The sequence below is a fragment of the Liolophura sinensis genome, chromosome 10, assembly GCF_032854445.1.
Source record: "Liolophura sinensis isolate JHLJ2023 chromosome 10, CUHK_Ljap_v2, whole genome shotgun sequence".
Lineage (NCBI taxonomy): Eukaryota > Metazoa > Mollusca > Polyplacophora > Chitonida > Chitonidae > Liolophura > Liolophura sinensis.
The window spans coordinates 22,485,387-22,506,124 of record NC_088304.1 but is presented as its reverse complement, the minus strand read 5'-3'; the positions used below and the strand labels follow the sequence as shown (position 1 = coordinate 22,506,124).

The 20,738-nt window shown below is 43.9% G+C and overlaps 1 protein-coding gene across 1 annotated transcript; it reads right to left on the bottom strand.

Annotated features, from left to right (window-relative positions):
- Positions 1 to 303: 303 nt before the first annotated feature.
- LOC135476546 (uncharacterized) lies at positions 304 to 19,424 on the bottom strand. The gene is made up of 6 exons (XM_064756599.1): positions 19,236 to 19,424; positions 8,893 to 9,028; positions 8,059 to 8,172; positions 5,974 to 6,111; positions 4,728 to 4,844; positions 304 to 618 (listed from the first exon to the last, which is right to left on the bottom strand). The coding sequence occupies exons 1-6, from the start codon at positions 19,272 to 19,274 to the stop codon at positions 575 to 577; spliced, it is 588 nt and encodes a 195-aa protein (XP_064612669.1). The 5' UTR covers positions 19,275 to 19,424; the 3' UTR covers positions 304 to 574.
- Between the last annotated feature and the right edge of the window lie 1,314 nt (positions 19,425 to 20,738).

Below are 20,738 nucleotides of genomic sequence, written 5' to 3'. Positions count from 1 at the left end.
ACGTTAGTCTTCACGGATCAAACGACATTGGCGAGGACGACGCTTCACATAAAAGGCAAGTCCGCCAAGTTAAAATCCAAAATCACCTTAATTTATTTATTTATTTGATTGGTGTTTTACGCCGTACTCAATAATATTTCACTTCTACGACGGCGTCCAGAATTATCGTGGGAGGAAACCGGGCAGTGCCTGGGTGAAAAATCACCTTGACGAGATCATGATAACTGACAAGAAGTCAGCCCAGTTAAGTTTGGCTCTGTAGGCAGCTCCGTACTATAGGGGTTAATCCATATTGCTATCGGGTTTTAGATTTAATCATTTTTTTTTATTGCCGAAGAAATACACTTCCTATCCTATGAAGGAAGAGCTACTAGCGCTGAAGAACATGGAGCCTTTTGGCCAACGAGTGTAACACTGTAGTATTTTATAAACGAATCGTATTCAGAACTCAGAGCGGCTTTTGAAGCTACGCCTCATACCTGGTAAAGAAACTATAAAGTTATGGTAATTTGTTAGAAGATTTTTCCAGGGAATAATAAGACGTTCGAAGTCTTGTGCTCATCAGCTCTAAGATTTAACGGGGCGATAACTTTTCCACCAATCCAGAAGTGCACGTTCCTGAATAAAAAGCCAACAAAAAAAACCACGTGTATATATCATAAATATAAGCACATATACAGATAATATTATATGAAATAGCATAATACATAATAAAGAAGAATAGAAGAAAATTAGAAAAGCTGCTGAATATGGTCTTCTTTGTGTAATTCTATATAACAATTTATTCCATATGGAAAGCATTGAAGAGACAAACATGACATCCGATGACAGAATGGTCCTCAATAAATGGTTATTGTTAGAATAGATTCTAAAAGTATTTCAGGACATCCTTGCTAAATTTATTTAAATTCTACGCCTTATTGTGTCTGGTGGGCATATTGCCGAGTTGTAATGTAATACCCCTGATGAGAACACTAGTATTTTTCAAACTTCTTTTGTCTTTTACATCACTCGATAGTTTTTGCGAACTTCTCGACATTATGCTTTCTTTTAACCATCGACGACATTTTTTGACCCTCAACCTCCTACACTTTTACTAAAACCCTCAACAAAAAACATTTTTCAACAAAAAAGAAACTTCAACTACCAGATGGTCCGCTGAAATCTAGATGATTATAGAGGTGATTATACGAGAGAGAAAATAATTTTAATGGTGTTTACTTTCCATGAAGTGATATCTTAAACCTCATTACCTCGTCCGTTTTCAAGAAGTCATATTTGCGCATTTTTTGAGTGCAAGAAAAACATTTCACATGGCTAGGGTGAGAGCCATAATTATTCATTCCTTCATTCAGCATACTGCATTTTTTTATTTCACGCCGTACTCAAGAATATTTAACTTATACGATGGTGGCCAGAATTCTGGTGGGGAGAAACCGGACAGTGCCCGGAGGCAGCCCATCACCATTCGCAAGTTACTGCCAGACCTTCCCCATTTATGACCAGAGAGGAAGCCAGTATAAGTTGGGTGTATAACTACCAGATGGTCCGCTGAAATCTAGATCACGTGACAGAGGTGATTATACGAGAGAAAAAATAATTTTAATGGTGTTTACTTTCCATGAAGTGATATCTTACACCTCATTACCTCATCCGTTTTCAAGAAGTCATATTTGCGATCAGAGCTATGCGACGCAAAACTGGCTGAAGTTGCGCATGCGCAATGGAGTTCAAGTGCGGTTCGTGACTTCCTGCAATGCCACTTACAGATCTGTCCTAAGGGTATGTCAGAGTGGTCAGCTAACCCACAAGCTAACTGCTGGAGTTAAGCAAAAGTCACTTACCCATCGGCTCCAGTGGTATGTCAGAGTAGTTAGCTAACCCACAAGCTTACTGTAGGAGTTAAGTCTAAGGCCACTTACCCATCGGCTCCAGTGGTATGTCAGATTAGTCAGCTAACCCACAAGCTAACTGTAGGAATTCGGTCCAAGGCCACTTACCCATCGGCCCCAATGCTATGTCAGAGTGGTCAGCTAATCCACAAGTTTACCGCTGAGGTCCAGTCTAAAGTCACTTACCCATCGGCTCCAGTGGTATGTCAGAGTAGTCAGCTAACCCACAAGCTTACTGTAGGAGTTAAGTCTAAGGCCACTTACCCATCGGCTCCAGTGCTATGTCAGAGTAGTCAGCTAACCCACAAGCTTACTGTAGGAGTTAAGTCTAAAGTCACTTACCCATCGGCCCCAGTGGTATGTCAGAGTAGTCAGCTAACCCACAAGCTAACTGTAGGAGTTAAGTCCAAGACCGCTTACCCATCGGCCCCAGTGCTATGTCAGAGTGGTCAGCTAATCCACAAGTTTACCGCTGAGGTCCAGTCTAAAGTCACTTACCCATCGGCCCCAGTGGTATGTCAGAGTAGTCAGCTAACCCACAAGCTAACTGTAGGAGTTAAGTCTAAGGCCACTTACCCATCGGCCCCAGGGGTATGTCAGAGTAGTCAGCTAACCCACAAGCTAACTGTAGGAGTTAAGTCTAAGGCCACTTACCCATCGGCTCCAGTGCTATGTCAGAGTGGTCAGCTAACCCACAAGCTAACTGTAGGAGTTAAGTCTAAAGTCACTTACCCATCGGCCCCAGTGGTATGTCAGAGTAGTCAGCTAACCCACAAGCTAACTGTAGGAGTTAAGTCCAAGACCGCTTACCCATCGGCCCCAGTGCTATGTCAGAGTGGTCAGCTAATCCACAAGTTTACCGCTGAGGTCCAGTCTAAAGTCACTTACCCATCGGCCCCAGTGGTATGTCAGAGTAGTCAGCTAACCCACAAGCTAACTGCTGGAGTTAAGCCTAAAGTCACTTACCCATCGGTTCCAGTGGTATGTCAGAGTAGTCAGCTAACCCACAAGCTAACTGTAGGAGTTAAGTCTAAGGCCACTTACCCATCGGCTCCAGTGGTATGTCAGATTAGTCAGCTAACCCACAAGCTTACTGTAGGAGTTAGGTCTAAGGCCACTTACCCATCGGCCCCAGTGGTATGTCAGAGTAGTCAGCTAACCCACAAGCTAACTGTAGGAGTTAGATCTAAGGCCACTTACCCATCGGCTCCAGTGGTATGTCAGAGTAGTCAGCTAACCCACAAGCTAACTGTAGGAGTTAAGTCTAAGGCCACTTACCCATCGGCTCCAGTGGTATGTCAGAGTAGTCAGCTAACCCACAAGCTAACTGTAGGAGTTAAGTCTAAGGCCACTTACCCATCGGCTCCAGGGGTATGTCAGATTAGTCAGCTAACCCACAAGCTAACTGTAGGAGTTCGGTCTAAGGTCACTTACCCATCGGCTCCAGTGCTTTGTCAGATTAGTCAGCTAACCCACAAGCTAACTGCTGGAGTTAAGCCTAAAGTCACTTACCCATCGGCCCCAGTGGTATGTCAGAGTAGTTAGCTAACCCACAAGCTTACTGTAGGAGTTAAGTCCAAGACCGCTTACCCATCGGCTCCAGGGGTATGTCAGAGTAGTCAGCTAACCCACAAGCTAACTGCTGGAGTTAAGCCTAAAGTCACTTACCCATCGGCCCCAGTGGTATGTCAGAGTAGTTAGCTAACCCACAAGCTTACTGTAGGAGTTAAGTCCAAGACCGCTTACCCATCGGCTCCAGGGGTATGTCAGAGTAGTCAGCTAACCCACAAGCTAACTGCTGGAGTTAAGCCTAAAGTCACTTACCCATCGGCCCCAGTGGTATGTCAGAGTAGTCAGCTAACCCACAAGCTTACTGTAGGAGTTAGGTCTAAGGCCACTTACCCATCGGCCCCAGGGGTATGTCAGAGTAGTCAGCTAACCCACAAGCTTACTGTAGGAGTTAAGTCTAAGGCCACTTACCCATCGGCCCCAGGGGTATGTCAGAGTAGTCAGCTAACCCACAAGCTAACTGCTGGAGTTAAGCCTAAAGTCACTTACCCATCGGCCCCAGTGGTATGTCAGAGTAGTTAGCTAACCCACAAGCTTACTGTAGGAGTTAGGTCTAAGGCCACTTACCCATCGCCCCCAGTGGTATGTCAGAGTAGTCAGCTAACCCACAAGCTTACTGCTGGAATCAAGTCTAAGACCGCTTTCCCATAGACCCCATAGACATGTCAGAGTAGTCAACTAACCCACGAGCTTACCGCTAGAGTCAATTCTAAGCCCACTTACCCATCTACCCAAGAGGCATGTCTGTGTAGTCAGCTAACACGCAAACTTACTGTAGGAGTCCGGTCTGCCACTTACCCATCGGCCCCACGGGCATGTCCGAATAGTCAGCTAACACACCAACTTTCCGTTGAAGTTAAGTCGAATGCCACTTATCCATCGACCCAAGGGGCATGTCTGTGTAGTCTGCTAACACATCAGTTACCCGCTGGAGTCAACTCTAACGCCCCTTATCCATCAACCCCAAGGGCATGTCTGAATAGTCAGCTAACACACCGGCTTACTGTTGGAGTCAAGTCTAACGTCACTTACCCATCGACCCAAGAGGCATGTCTGTGTAGTCAGCTAACACATCAGTTACCCGCTGGAGTCAACTCTAACGCCCCTTATCCATCAACCCCACGGGCATGTCTGAATAGTCAGCTAACACACCGGCTTACTGTTGGAGTCAAGCCTAACGTCACTTACCCAACGACACAAGGGGCATGTCTGAGTAGTCAGCCAACACGCAAGCTTACGGCTGGAGTCAGGTCTAAGGCCACTTACCCATGGGTCCCAGGGGCATGTCTGAGTAGCCACTCGGAGTACAGGTAAGACCGGCTTTGCAGGGACACATGAACCCAACCGATGACGGAACTCCGGATCCGTAACTTACCAAACAACCTGCAAGCGAAGAAATCAGTCAAGACTTCATCGATTTATTGATTACAGCTAGGATTCTGAATAATAGATTATTTTATTCCCTTATTTCTTTTACACAGCTTTATTAGTTTAATTCACCTGTTGCGACGTTGTTCTCTGCGTGAGTACATGTAGACAGCATTTGGCAAAAATACACGGGACAGCCGGATTTCCCTCAGTCTACTCTTCTCGCGCAGAGGTCCCCAGAATTACGTACCAGTGTCTGTAAACTGTAAAGTCTTGCAGATCGGGTTTGATTATTTATTTACTTATCTGGCTGTAAGGCGGCCAGAATTATGGCGCAAGGAAACCGTGCAAAGCCTGGGGGAACCCACAACCATCCACAGGTTACGACAGATTCGAATGGTCTGTCGTGGGTAGAGCATCCTCAGCCGTTGATTCATATACTATTCTCCCTATGATCTGTGTAAAATGGTGTCTATTTGGTTGAGGTTACACTTGGATTTTGTTTTGGACACGTTAAAAGCAAATGGTTTATTGTTTGAGTCGCGTTGTCTTTATTGTGCACAAAGATCTTTACAGATATAGCTTAACTGTCTAGGTTTGCAAAGCTTCTAAAATTTTCTTTTCTTTTAGTCTTAGATATTGTAAAAATGATTTAGCCTATATCTTCAGCCATCTCTGTACAAATGGTTTACTTCGATCATATTATATAAGCTGTAAAAATTTACACTGTTTGTAATGTTTAAATCCTACACGAAAATATTAATTTGCGCAGAATTCTCCGATTGCGCAATTTAGGAACATAAGTATATCTATGCCGAAACATGCATGTTTTCTTGTCTATCCTTTAGGGGCGATAATCTAGCCTATCATTGGGTTCTCAGCCTGCTGTTTCTGAATCTGAGTTTAGCCATAAACCAGTGCTGCCTCACTGGAATACCGAATCGATGACACTAAACATGACACTCCATCTATAGCGACAGTACACCAACACCTAAAAGTAGACAGATTACCAATTTCCGTCTTTAAACTTGAACCGATTATACGGATGCCTTAACTACTAGGTCATGCAGGCGCTGTTTAAAATATCCGGTGGTGGGCATTGTTCACCACGTTAAAATCTGTCCTGATCCTTTGTAATCCTTACCGTCTCCTATGTTTTTCATACTCTGGCAAACATAACCGGTAGACCTTTTCTTCTTCCCTCTTGGACGGTTGGGGTTAACACAGCATTCATCCGGTCCGCAATCGGCTGCCGACTTACAGGATGGCCTCACACAGGTTCCTTAGCAACATAAAAGTTGACGTCATAGGTCTACATCTCTTGCGTATTACAAGGGTTGTGCACAAGGTCAATCTTAAGGCTTTACAATGAAAAGAGGTGTGAAAAAAGCTTCAGCGTATTTTTTGGGTGCAAGAAAAACATTTCACATGACTGGAGTGGGATCCATAATTATTCATTCCTTCATTCAGCATACTGCATTTATTTATTTCATTTATTTCACGCCGTACTCAAGAATATTTAACTTATACGATGGTGGCCAGAATTCTGGTGGGGAGAAACCGGAATGTGCCCGGAGGCACCCCACCACCATTCGCAAGTTACTGGCAGACTTTCCCCATTTATGACCAGAGAGGAAGCCAGTATAAGCTGGACTCTAAATTCATCAAGAGAGGCACTGTGTCACTGTGCTCAGCTAGCACTCTATTCACTGGGCCATGGAGGACCTAGCTGCATCTTGCAACGGTTAAAATGGCAATTCTATCCAGTGTACATGGCTGTATGTAATTCTTGGTTGATTTTTGTTAAAATGTCGAGCATGCATTCAAGCTTTTTCAAATAACTCAATTGAAAGTAACATTTGTAGGAATTTTTGTCTGAAAAATCCAAGCGCGGGGTCATTGTTGATAAACTAAACGTCATCTGTGATAAAGGAAATCCGTTATGCAAGGAAAATCACATGACAGGTTTGGCCCGTCAGCAAGTATGACTCAAAATGTCATGTGACTCTTCGGTGCTCAGTCAACCGTGGCGAGCAAATGAAAGAGGTGCACGTAATGTTCCACGTGGGGTAAAATATTTTAAACACATTATCTCTGTGAATAAATATTCAGATTTAATGTCAGTACAACGTCTGTAAACAGTCATGTTAGAAACATTCGTCATAACCAGAGGAAGTGCCTGTCTTGTTAATCTGTATGAGTTGTGCATGCATCAAAATATATGCAGATAATCTCAGAGCAAAAGGTGAGATTCACTAAGCACAGTTTAAGTAAGAGTTGTACTAATCTCCGCCTTGGATGCATCAATGTTTGTTTGTTTGTTTATTTTGTGGTTGTTGTTGTTTTGTTTATAGCTCAGGGTTAGCCTATTCTGGTTTCATCTCCACTTTGGTGACAAACGGCATATGAAGATCAATCTCGTGGTCGATGTACATGTATTTATGCAATGGTGTCACAAGGCGGTAAGGATAAATAGGTTAATCCATTATAACGCCATATTGACCTTCCAGATAGGCCCATGCTATATGCATCTTTACAGGGAACCCTGACTGCAAAGTTGCAATGGCGTATTCTAAGGGAAAACAAAAACAAAATTTTCATTGTTAAAAAAACTATTCTTAAGGTCGATTTCAGTCTACATAAAGCTTAAGCTTTGCTGGCACATTCAAACCTAAACTGCAGTGACTATATTTGACAACATCGTGTATTCTGTGTATCCTGACATGAACCGCCCGTCAGCAATGTTCCTGGCATAAAAAACGTTCTCCAGTAAAAAAAAACAAAGCAGGAAGCGTTTAACCAGGCTGACAATAGGCGCCAACACTATGATGCCTTAAGGGTCATACATATTTAGTTATTATTTAGTTATTTATTTATCCATTTATTTCTACGAATGGTTTGTTACGCCTTTGTCAAGATTGTATCACTGATACCGCAGAGGTCAGCCTAATGGTGGGAGGAAACTGGGAAGGGTACGGGGAAAACCGACGACCATCCGCAGGTTGCAGACTGACCTTCCGACGTAGGCCCTACGACCGAAAATAACGCCAGCGTCAGCTTGACTTGAACTCACAAGCGCCCTCATTGGTGAGAGGCTCCTTGGGTCATTGTGCTGCGATAGCACATAGACCACTCGGGCACAGAATCCCTACATATACAAAATAAGAACATTCTAGCACGTGTAGCTTTATGTACTAGTGGCGTAATTGTGTCAGTGTCATCCACTTACCCATTTCCCCGTAAGGGACTTCAACTAATCCTGAGCCCTTACACTCCAAACCCCGAACACATGGACAGCTGGAATAGACACCCTCAGAGACCTGGAAGAGGCTCAGGTAACAATCTGGAACATAGACCGCTCTGATCAAGATCAATGATGCTAGGGACATGGAAGGTGATACTGTTTAAGCTTTTAGATGAACAGTTGGAATACAAGCCTAACAGAGGCAAACTGACAAAAGACTATATTTCACCGATTTGGTGTGACTATTTGCCAGCGATCAGCCTTTTATATCAGCATTTACTTGACCCTTCATAATTCCTTGTTTCCATTCATAATTCCTTGTTCCCATACACAATTCCTTGTTCCATATATAATTCCTTGTTCCCTTGCATAATTTCTTGTTCCATACATAATTCCTTGTTCCGGGGGCCTCCGTGGCTCAGTTGATTAGCGCGCTAGCGCAGCGTAATTACCCAGAAGCCTCACACCAATGCGGTCGCTGTGAGTTAAAGTCCAGCTCATGCTGGCTTCCTCTCCGGCCGTACATGGGAAGGTCTGTCAGCAACCTGCGGATGGTCGTGGGTTTCCGCCCCGGGTTCTGGCCGCCGTCGTATAAGTGAAATATTCTTGAGTTCGGCGTAAAACAACAATCACATAAATAAAATAAATAAATAAATCCTTGTTCCATATATAATCCCTTGTTTCCATACATAATTCCGTCTTTCCATATACATTGTCTTGTTGTCAGTACATAGTTATTTCCTTATGGCGTTAACACTTGCCGCCGACTGGTTGAAATGCAGATTAATATCTAAGACGTCAGAGTAATTTAATACTTACTTGAACCAGCGTTACCCAATGGCTCGCATACTCCATACACTGACCTCTTCCCTCTGAGCTGGTTGTTACGACAGCATTCTCCTTTCAGGCAATCATTTTGCGAACTACAAAATCTTTTCCCCACTGCCACGGCCACCTAGCGGTCGTCAAGAGAAACACAGAAAACAGACTCCGTTATTAGGGATATTTAGCCCTGCGACCTCGGCGGAGCAAAACTTCAACATAACAATGACCAACCAGAGGTTGAAGAAGCCCTTCCCAAGACAATACCTTGTCTTACGTATACTCCTTTCAGAATATGTAACCCTCTTTACGCACCTTTCGCAGCACTGCCACAACTAGACAAGCTTGACCTCTGGGGCCTGTGTGATGCACGTAGGCTTGCTTGGACTTAGAATCGTCACCACTGGTGTCCATTTAAAAACAAGCGTTAAGACAGAGTTTTTTTTTGGGGGGGGGGGGGGGGGAGGTTCCTGACATCACTTCCAATCTCATCAGCGTGACCCCAGTGACCTTGATGTTCTTCAAAATTTCTGTACAAATTTGATAGTATTGACATTGTATTGAGCATACGCTGTAAGGAGTATGTGTCTTACGTCTGCGAATTTGCGTATTCTCCTTTAGTTTTGTGTCATTTTAATACAGCCAATGTATTTTGTTGCAGCATATTTCGGAATGGGCCGGTTTTTTGCCTTATTTCTGAATGTGCCGGTTTGTTGTGTCTTATTTCTGAATGTGTCGGTTTGTTGCGCCTTATTTCTGAATGTGTGGGTTTGTTGTGCCTTATTTCTGAATGTGCCAATTTGTTATGCTTTTCAGTTTTACGCCCCTCTTATCATAACCCACGTAACTGCATATGCCCGGGCACGTTCACATATATACCTAAGAATGGATACAAATAGGACACACAAGACTCATTTTATGCACCTTTACACACTCCCGTCCATTTTCGCGATTAGGACAAATGCTACAATGCGACCTTTATTTATTACCGGATATGTACGGATGCTAGAAGGGACTAGCTAAAAAAATTGTTGAATCGTTCCAAATAAAAAACTTAAACTCCGTACGTGGTTTGAGATGAATCTCGACCATTTTTGCCTTTTGATACCCTTCCGGCAGCTCGTTCTTGCATCAGCCAATGACAAAAGCGGTTGCTTTCAACCACCACCCGAAAATAAATAAATACGAGCTTCTCACTGGTAGCACTAACTCTGACCACGAAATAGCTACCACGGAGATAGCCAATCACCATTTATGTTATATTTATATTTCCTGTCATAAAAAGAAAGACATTTCTTTGTCATCAGTCTACAGTATGTCGGACCACTTGTCCATAAAGCATAAAGCCAAATTTTATTATTTTAGAACGACTAAAAATTTTAGTCTTGACAATCCAACGACAGCATTTATTTAAATATTTGAGTTTTTGTAGATACTACCGATTTTCACCGTTTTGCTTGATCACTCCCTATGTTGTAACTTGCACATCAAGTGAGGCGAGTCGGGCAAAATGACTGCCCTGACTGACACATTTTTATCCCGCTTCCCTATTGGCTTGATATAATTCGGAAGAAGTAGCCGTCCATTGGTAAATTCTTATTTTATATCCCCTATAGTATTATACGAAACAAAAGCATCACTTCCTGTCTCATGACCCCAGTGACCTCGGCGTTGTTCAAGATTTTTGTGCAAAATTTGCTTGTTGTGGCAGTCATGTAAAGTGAACGCAGAGAGCTTCGCATGCAGTGTAAATAGTATTGGTCCCTTGCTGATTGTTCTCTTGTCGGACGATCAAGGGTGACAACTCCTGCTCAAGATCGGTTAATCTGGGTCACTCCTCTTTGAAACCAAACTCAAGCATCAACAAGAAGCAGCGTCATGGCCTAATGAGAATTTAGTTCTACAACCTCTGGTCACAGCTTCACGTCTTCCGGCCTCAACTTGTGTACAGGCATGATCTATGGGTGTTGCTCGCACTTATGTTATTGTAATGTTTGCTGGAATTTATCTACTCCAGTTCTTCCACTGGGTCAAACCACGTCCTCTTGCAGCAAGGTTGGCAGTAGCGTATTTTATTTCAATTAGATGAAACATCGATTTTGGCGACGTTTCATGATCTGATAACGACGATATAAAGACGTAGCTTCATGTCGGCGTTTAATGAAGCTTCACTCAAGCTAATACAAACACTAGACCACGGTCCTCTCCCCAGTGTCCTGTATAGGCCTATTGCTTTATCCCGCATCAAACTAAATACTCCGCTTTTAATTGGACAACAACGGTCACGTCGGGTACAGACATTCTCGAATCGTGCAGATGACGTCAATTGTGTCTGCTGAGAAGGTTATCTCCCTTCGTTATGGTCCGACAATGGTCACATCGCTGAAGCGATTCACTTATACATCGGTCTTCTGCACTGAACAGATCGGTCTTTTTAAGAGAAATTCGATGCATGGTGACTCAGTGATAGGATATGTAAATATATGACGCCTCGCCCAATATGAGGATTGTTGACACCATACATTTGCGTATCCTATCACTAAGTCACAATGTGACTAATAGAGCCTAGTTGCTTTACCTGACTATAAATGACACCCCTACAAATGTTACTTATTAAATGAGGTAAAGTTCCCCTCACTGCATGTGTGCAATTCAAGTGCAAGCTGCTGTCTGCGCGCATGCAGGCTATCACGTAGTAGGATTACCAAGTGCAATAGAATGTAATGTGCATGTATAAGCTATGTGTGCGTTTCTGAATAACAATATGTTTTTCGATATAAAGAATATGGTAATTTAAACCAGCAGAAAGTACAAATGTGACTATTAATTGTACCATTTTGAAAAGCCTCAGCAGAGACGCGTTACTGATTTAAATACAAGTATACACACAGCTTAGAAACGCGCGTGTTGGTGTTTATTTACATTATATGGACATGTTACCCGGGAATGCATGGTCACTTAGACAAAAAATCACACTCCAGAACAGGTAAGAGCGTTTGGAACAGGTATATAGACAGAGGGACATCAAAAAGGGTAATACATGTGTACTAATCTTTAAATGGAGACATAATTGTTGCTGATTGGCTGACAGCGGAGATACGGTTTCTTGGGTTAAACCCTACAGTCTTGAATAAATCTGCCATACCTAAAATTCAGCTTAGACTGGACATAGCCCAAACTTACTTATCTCTCACACCAGCCACTCAGAATCAATTATGTGTCCCTTAGTCTAAAGTTAAACAATAATATTCTTCATTACGTATATTAATCATAAAAATATATATAACAATGTAATACACAAGTGTGGACAGAATGGTCTAAAGGCGTGGTAGTCGATGGCTGTCATTTACACTAGGCGAACACTTAATGATAAAAGATTTTTTAACTTCTAACAAAGACTGCTTACCTACCTAAACTTGTGAAATGGAAAAAAACTCTTGAAAGGCATTCTTTAAGAGGGATAACAATGTCTAAAATGATGTCTAACAAGCAGAAAACGCTTTTCTCATGAAAACTGTTCTTTGTGTACGTGTATCGACGGGATTTCGAATCTGTTGTCTGACGCGGTATTGTTTGCTAAACCCCTTTCATATATAGTGCGTGTACAACATATTTAGATTCACGAGATATGTTCATTTTAACTTTAAATATGCGCTCTTTCGATCATGCCTTCACTTCAGTCTATTAAGTTAGCAGTCCACAGCGCTCTTTTGATCATGCCTTCACTCCAGTCCATAAAGTTAGTGGTCCACAGAGCTCTTTCGATCATGCCTTCACTTGAGTCTATTAAGTTAGCAGTCCACAGCGCTCTTTCGTGTCCTCACTTCAGTCAATAAAGTTAGCAGTCCACAGCGCTCTTTCGATCATGCCTTCACTTCAGTCTATTAAGTTAGCAGTCCACAGCGCTCTTTTGATCATGCCTTCACTCCAGTCCATAAAGTTAGTGGTCCACAGCGCTCTTTCGATCATGCCTTCACTTCAGTCTATTAAGTTAGCAGTCCACAGCGCTCTTTCGTGTCCTCACTTCAGTCAATAAAGTTAGCAGTCCACAGCGCTCTTTCGATCATGCCTTCACTTCAGTCTATTAAGTTAGCAGTCCACAGCGCTCTTTTGATCATGCCTTCACTCCAGTCCATAAAGTTAGTGGTTCACAGCGCTCTTTCGTGTCCTCACTTGAGTCTATTAAGTTAGCAGTCCACAGCGCTCTTTCGATCATGCCTTCACTTGAGTCTATTAAGTTAGCAGTCCACAGCGCTCTTTGATGATGCCTTCACTCCAGTCCATACAGTTAGTGGTCCACAGCGCTCTTTCGATCATGCCTTCAGTCCAGTCTATTAAGTTAGCAGTCCACAGCGCTCTTTCGTGTCCTCACTTCAGTCTATAAAATTAGCAGTCCACAGCGCTCTTTCGATCATGCCTTCACTTGAGTCTATTAAGTTAGCAGTCCACAGCGCTCTTTGATGATGCCTTCACTCCAGTCCATACAGTTAGTGGTCCACAGCGCTCTTTCGATCATGCCTTCAGTCCAGTCTATTAAGTTAGCAGTCCACAGCGCTCTTTCGTGTCCTCACTTCAGTCTATAAAATTAGCAGTCCACAGCGATCTTTCGATCATGCCTTCACTTCAGTCTATTAAAGTTAGCAGTCCACAGCGCTCTGTCGTGTCCCCACTCCAGTCTATTAAGTTAGCAGTCCACAGCGCTCTGTCGTGTCCCCACTCCAGTCTATTAAGTTAGCAGTCCACAGCGCTCTGTCGTGTCCTCACTCCAGTCTATTAAGTTAGCAGTCCACAGCGCTCTGTCGTGTCCCCACTCCAGTCTATTAAGTTAGCAGTCCACAGCGCTCTGTCGTGTCCTCACTCCAGTCTATTAAGTTAGCAGTCCACAGCGCTCTGTCGTGTCCCCACTCCAGTCTATTAAGTTAGCAGTCCACAGCGCTCTGTCGTGTCCCCACTCCAGTCTATTAAGTTAGCAGTCCACAGCGCTCTGTCGTGTCCCCACTCCAGTCTATTAAGTTAGCAGTCCACAGCGCTTTTTCTATCATTCCTTCACTTCAGTCTATTAAGTTAGCAGTCCACAGCGCTCTTTCGTGTCCTCACTTCAGTCTATTAAGTTAGCAGTCCACAGCGCTCTTTCGTGTCCCCACTCCAGTCTATTAAGTTAGCAGTCCACAGCGCTCTTTCGTGTCCCCACTCCAGTCTATTAAGTTAGCAGTCCACAGCGCTCTGTCGTGTCCTCACTTGAGTCTATTAAGTTAGCAGTCCACAGCGCTCTGTCGTGTCCCCACTCCAGTTTATTAAGTTAGCAGTCCACAGCGCTCTGTCGTGTCCTCACTTGAGTCTATTAAGTTAGCAGTCCACATTGCTCTTTCGTGTCCCCACTCCAGTTTATCAAGTTAGCAGTCCACAGCGCTCTGTCGTGTCCCCACTCCAGTCTATTAAGTTAGCAGTCCACAGCGCTCTGTCGTGTCCCCACTCCAGTCTATTAAGTTAGCAGTCCACAGCGCTCTGTCGTGTCCTCACTCCAGTCTATTAAGTTAGCAGTCCACAGCGCTCTTTCGTGTCCTCACTCCAGTCTATTAAGTTAGCAGTCCACAGCGCTCTGTCGTGTCCTCACTTGAGTCTATTAAGTTAGCAGTCCACAGCGCTCTGTCGTGTCCCCACTCCAGTCTATTAAGTTAGCAGTCCACAGCGCTTTGTCGTGTCCTCACTTGAGTCTATTAAGTTAGCAGTCCACATTGCTCTTTCGTGTCCCCACTCCAGTTTATCAAGTTAGCAGTCCACAGCGCTCTGTCGTGTCCCCACTCCAGTCTATTAAGTTAGCAGTCCACAGCGCTCTGTCGTGTCCCCACTCCAGTCTATTAAGTTAGCAGTCCACAGCGCTCTGTCGTGTCCTCACTCCAGTCTATTAAGTTAGCAGTCCACAGCGCTCTGTCGTGTCCCCACTCCAGTCTATTAAGTTAGCAGTCCACAGCGCTCTGTCGTGTCCTCACTCCAGTCTATTAACTTAGCAGTCCACAGCGCTCTGTCGTGTCCTCACTCCAGTCTATTAAGTTAGCAGTCCACAGCGCTCTGTCGTGTCCTCACTTGAGTCTATTAAGTTAGCAGTCAACATTGCTCTTTCGTGTCCCCACTCCAGTTTATTAAGTTAGCAGTCCACAGCGCTCTGTCGTGTCCTCACTCCAGTCTATTAAGTTAGCAGTCCACAGCGCTCTGTCGTGTCCCCACTCCAGTCTATTAAGTTAGCAGTCCACAGCGCTCTGTCGTGTCCCCACTCCAGTCTATTAAGTTAGCAGTCCACAGCGCTCTGTCGTGTCCTCACTCCAGTCTATTAAGTTAGCAGTCCACAGCGCTCTGTCGTGTCCTCACTTCAGTCTATTAAGTTAGCAGTCCACAGCGCTCTGTCGTGTCCCCACTCCAGTCTATTAAGTTAGCAGTCCACAGCGCTCTGTCGTGTCCCCACTCCAGTCTATTAAGTTAGCAGTCCACAGCGCTCTGTCGTGTCCTCACTTGAGTCTATTAAGTTAGCAGTCCACAGCGCTCTGTCGTGTCCTCACTTGAGTCTATTAAGTTAGCAGTCCACTGCGCTCTGTCGTGTCCCCACTCCAGTCTATTAAGTTAGCAGTCCACAGCGCTCTGTCGTGTCCCCACTCCAGTCTATTAAGTTAGCAGTCCACAGCGCTTTTTCTATCATTCCTTCACTTCAGTCTATTAAGTTAGCAGTCCACAGCGCTCTTTCGGTCATGCCTTCACTTCAGTATATTAAGTTAGCAGTCCGCAGCGCTCTTTCGTGTCCTCACTTGAGTCTATTAAGTTAGCAGTCCACAGCGCTCTTTCGTGTCCCCACTCCAGTCTATTAAGTTAGCAGTCCACAGCGCTCTGTCGTGTCCTCACTTGAGTCTATTAAGTTAGCAGTCCACAGCGCTCTGTCGTGTCCCCACTCCAGTCTATTAAGTTAGCAGTCCACATTGCTCTTTCGTGTCCCCACTCCAGTTTATCAAGTTAGCAGTCCACAGCGCTCTGTCGTGTCCCCACTCCAGTCTATTAAGTTAGCAGTCCACAGCGCTCTGTCGTGTCCTCACTTGAGTCTATTAAGTTAGCAGTCCACAGCGCTCTGTCGTGTCCTCACTTGAGTCTATTAAGTTAGCAGTCCACAGCGCTCTGTCGTGTCCTCACTCCAGTCTATTAAGTTAGCAGTCCACAGCGCTCTGTCGTGTCCTCACTCCAGTCTATTAAGTTAGCAGTCCACAGCGCTCTGTCGTGTCCTCACTTGAGTCTATTAAGTTAGCAGTCAACATTGCTCTTTCGTGTCCCCACTCCAGTTTATTAAGTTAGCAGTCCACAGCGCTCTGTCGTGTCCTCACTCCAGTCTATTAAGTTAGCAGTCCACAGCGCTCTGTCGTGTCCCCACTCCAGTCTATTAAGTTAGCAGTCCACAGCGCTCTGTCGTGTCCCCACTCCAGTCTATTAAGTTAGCAGTCCACAGCGCTCTGTCGTGTCCTCACTCCAGTCTATTAAGTTAGCAGTCCACAGCGCTCTGTCGTGTCCTCACTTCAGTCTATTAAGTTAGCAGTCCACAGCGCTCTGTCGTGTCCCCACTCCAGTCTATTAAGTTAGCAGTCCACAGCGCTCTGTCGTGTCCCCACTCCAGTCTATTAAGTTAGCAGTCCACAGCGCTCTGTCGTGTCCTCACTTGAGTCTATTAAGTTAGCAGTCCACAGCGCTCTGTCGTGTCCTCACTTGAGTCTATTAAGTTAGCAGTCCACTGCGCTCTGTCGTGTCCCCACTCCAGTCTATTAAGTTAGCAGTCCACAGCGCTCTGTCGTGTCCCCACTCCAGTCTATTAAGTTAGCAGTCCACAGCGCTTTTTCTATCATTCCTTCACTTCAGTCTATTAAGTTAGCAGTCCACAGCGCTCTTTCGGTCATGCCTTCACTTCAGTATATTAAGTTAGCAGTCCGCAGCGCTCTTTCGTGTCCTCACTTGAGTCTATTAAGTTAGCAGTCCACAGCGCTCTTTCGTGTCCCCACTCCAGTCTATTAAGTTAGCAGTCCACAGCGCTCTGTCGTGTCCTCACTTGAGTCTATTAAGTTAGCAGTCCACAGCGCTCTGTCGTGTCCCCACTCCAGTCTATTAAGTTAGCAGTCCACATTGCTCTTTCGTGTCCCCACTCCAGTTTATCAAGTTAGCAGTCCACAGCGCTCTGTCGTGTCCCCACTCCAGTCTATTAAGTTAGCAGTCCACAGCGCTCTGTCGTGTCCCCACTCCAGTCTATTAAGTTAGCAGTCCACAGCGCTCTGTCGTGTCCTCACTTGAGTCTATTAAGTTAGCAGTCCACAGCGCTCTGTCGTGTCCTCACTTGAGTCTATTAAGTTAGCAGTCAACATTGCTCTTTCGTGTCCCCACTCCAGTTTATTAAGTTAGCAGTCCACAGCGCTCTTTCGTGTCCCCACTCCAGTCTATTAAGTTAGCAGTCCACAGCGCTCTGTCGTGTCCCCACTCCAGTCTATTAAGTTAGCAGTCCACAGCGCTCTGTCGTGTCCTCACTTGAGTCTATTAAGTTAGCAGTCAACATTGCTCTTTCGTGTCCCCACTCCAGTTTATTAAGTTAGCAGTCCACAGCGCTCTGTCGTGTCCTCACTCCAGTCTATTAAGTTAGCAGTCCACAGCGCTCTGTCGTGTCCTCACTTCAGTCTATTAAGTTAGCAGTCCACAGCGCTCTGTCGTGTCCTCACTCCAGTCTATTAAGTTAGCAGTCCACAGCGCTCTGTCGTGTCCTCACTTCAGTCTATTAAGTTAGCAGTCCACAGCGCTCTGTCGTGTCCCCACTCCAGTCTATTAAGTTAGCAGTCCACAGCGCTCTTGCATGTCCATGCTCGGGATTTGTTGTCTATTAAGTCACCATTCATTCCCTTGACACTTGCTCAGATATAAAGTCTGACAATACATGTTATACTCCCTTACTCGATAACAACAGCATGTTCGAAATTGCCGTCGGAATACAAAGATGTAAAAATCTGAGAAACCCAAGCCTCGAGACAGATGTCCATTCGTATAGCAGCTGTCATCCAAAATGGACGTTCCGGGTCAATAACCGCAATATAAAAGACTTTTATTTATTTATATATTTATTCATTTATTTGATTGGTGTTTTACGTCGTACTCAAGAATATTTCACTTATACGACGGCGGCCAGCATTATGGTGGGTAGAAACCGGGCACAGCCCAGGGGAAACCCACGACCATCCGCAGGTTGTTGGAAGACCTTCCCACTTACGGCCGGAGAGGAAGCCAGCATGAGCTGGACTTGAACTCACAGCGACCGCATTGGTGAGAGACTCCTGGGTCATTACGCTGCGCTAGCGCGCTAACCGACTGAGCCACGGAGACCCTAAAAGACTTTTAAAATAGAGTGTATTCCAGAGCAGTTACGGGAGTGGTTATAGTTTGCATATGGCCACACGTATTCCCTGAAAAACTCGACCGCTTGTAAAATTACCTGTATTGTCAACACATTTGCAAACTTACCAATTTCCAAATCGACCATCAACACACAACATTAAAGAGCTAAGAAAGTGTGGAAAACACGATCTATAGGCGAATGGATGAAACCAGCATCCAATTCGTGAAGCATGGTAGTATACAAGTTGTCGCTGACTTAAATGCATACGCCATGCAGTTGCTCTTTGATTGCAACTGTTTATATATCCCACCTGGCGGTCTTATTCAATGCGATGGATAGAAAGCCACACATTCCGGGTTAAGGAGGACAGTAGGGCTTATTAATATCCAGGTGAGGATTATTTGCCCTGTGAAACTTAAAACTATCTGTCTTGTTGTAAAGTCGGCTTCACAGAAAATCAATGTAGTCTTGGTACAAATACAAGTCCAGGTAAGATGTATACCATCTAGGGAATCCCCTTTAACCTCAGGGACTGGGTTATATCCTTCACGGCTTACGTGTTGTTTGTTAAGGCTTAAGTTTAATCGTTTTTCTATTCTCTTACTTTATGTGTGATTTTACTTATGTGTAGAGAAATAAGTGAATAAAATACTTAAGACCAAAACAAATATTAAACGCACATCATAACTTTCCACTTAGGAAAACAAATTTGTCATTTCAAAAAAAAAATAAATAAATAAATAAAACTTACAATAAGTAAACAACACAGTAACTTACAATCAGACTGTAGCTACCATAACAAGGTGAATGGAACTTGTCACCTGTGATGACTGTAACTTACAATAAGTGAAGTGATAAATGGAAAGCAAACCATATAGCTTATATTAAAACTCAACGAAGTACATGTAACATATGGCGTGAAAACAATGAAGTAACTTACAATGCAAACAGCCACGAGTACAAAAATGACCACTCTCATGCTGATCCCGAGTCGGTTACAGATGTATGTAAGGTAGGCTGTATACTGCGATGTTCAACGCGATGTCCATATAAAATCGCAACACTCAGCCTTGTTTATATCGACGGATCCTTATTTAAATGGTAGCACAGAGCAATCAGAAAGAGTAGATGGGCGTCTATTGTCGGTTGTCTGGCTGAATAGCTCACGGTATCTAAATATTTACACTCAAATTAACATAATCGTCTATCCAATCAAACACCGTTTCCTAGTGGCAATATACCGTATAAAAAAGGTGTCAATGTACGAGTGACAAGTTTGACGTCAGTCGCGAGAGAACCGGACTTTACCACTGAATAACAACAAACAAGTAAAATGCGTACCAGGCTTACAAATACCCATAAATGAAAATACAATGATATACAGGCCGTGTCCGGGACGATTCAAGTTCACTACACGAAGGGAATGAATAGTTCAAAAGACCTCACGGACATTATTAATACAATAATACAAACCGTTCCAACGAATACAATGCATTTTTTTAGTTTCATTTATGCTTAAGGTAGTACAATAAAACTTAATAAATGTGTTAATATATGCATACTTGGTTTTCGAGGCCTGGTGGTTAGCTTGCTAACGAAGCGCAATGACTCAGTGTCGTCTAACCAAGACAGTCGCTGTGGGTTCAAGTCCAGCTCATGATGGTTACTCTCCGGCCGCACGTGAGAAAGTCTCAAGGTTTCCGCCCAGTTTCCAAACACTATATAGCAGGCAGCCGTCGTATAAGTGAAACACCAAATAAATAAATAAATAAATAAATAAATAAAATCTCTTGAATGTGTTATCGGGCACCTGTTCATAGATTTAACCAGTTTGATTGTTGCACAGTGGAGTATAATTGGCAAATATAGAACGTAATGGCGGCTAATAGGAATAGCTGGAAATGCACAACGTCATCTATGGTTTATACCAAATGAACGAAAAGAGCCAAAACAGGAAGAATTTATGAGGTTTGAACTTAAGTCCACCTTAAAAACACATGTAGGAGGTCCGTATGATCAAGCTTATCAGATGGGGTGAGGGCGGTACAGTTCTCGCGAGCGAACAGTAACCGTCCTTGTGCCCTCGTTTATCTGGGTCCTTCTTAAAACCTTCCACTAGACTAATGAAATGGACAAACTTGTAGAGGCCGCCAATAAAAATTAGACATAAGCAGACTTCTTAAATATCATATGAGTGGTAAATGCTTAGAAACTATGTATAAATGTTTTATTACATCACCTATGGGAAGTGTAGATGTAGCTTGGGACAATATTACTGATTTCAGATAAACACCATGGAAAACATCAAAATGGACTCGCTCTGCATGCTATCACTGGTTTACATAAACGCGTTGTTTCTATCTTACTGCAAGAAGAATCGGGTTTTATACAAATGCATATACTAAGTACATACATCGCCTGCTATTCATTCACAATCACATCA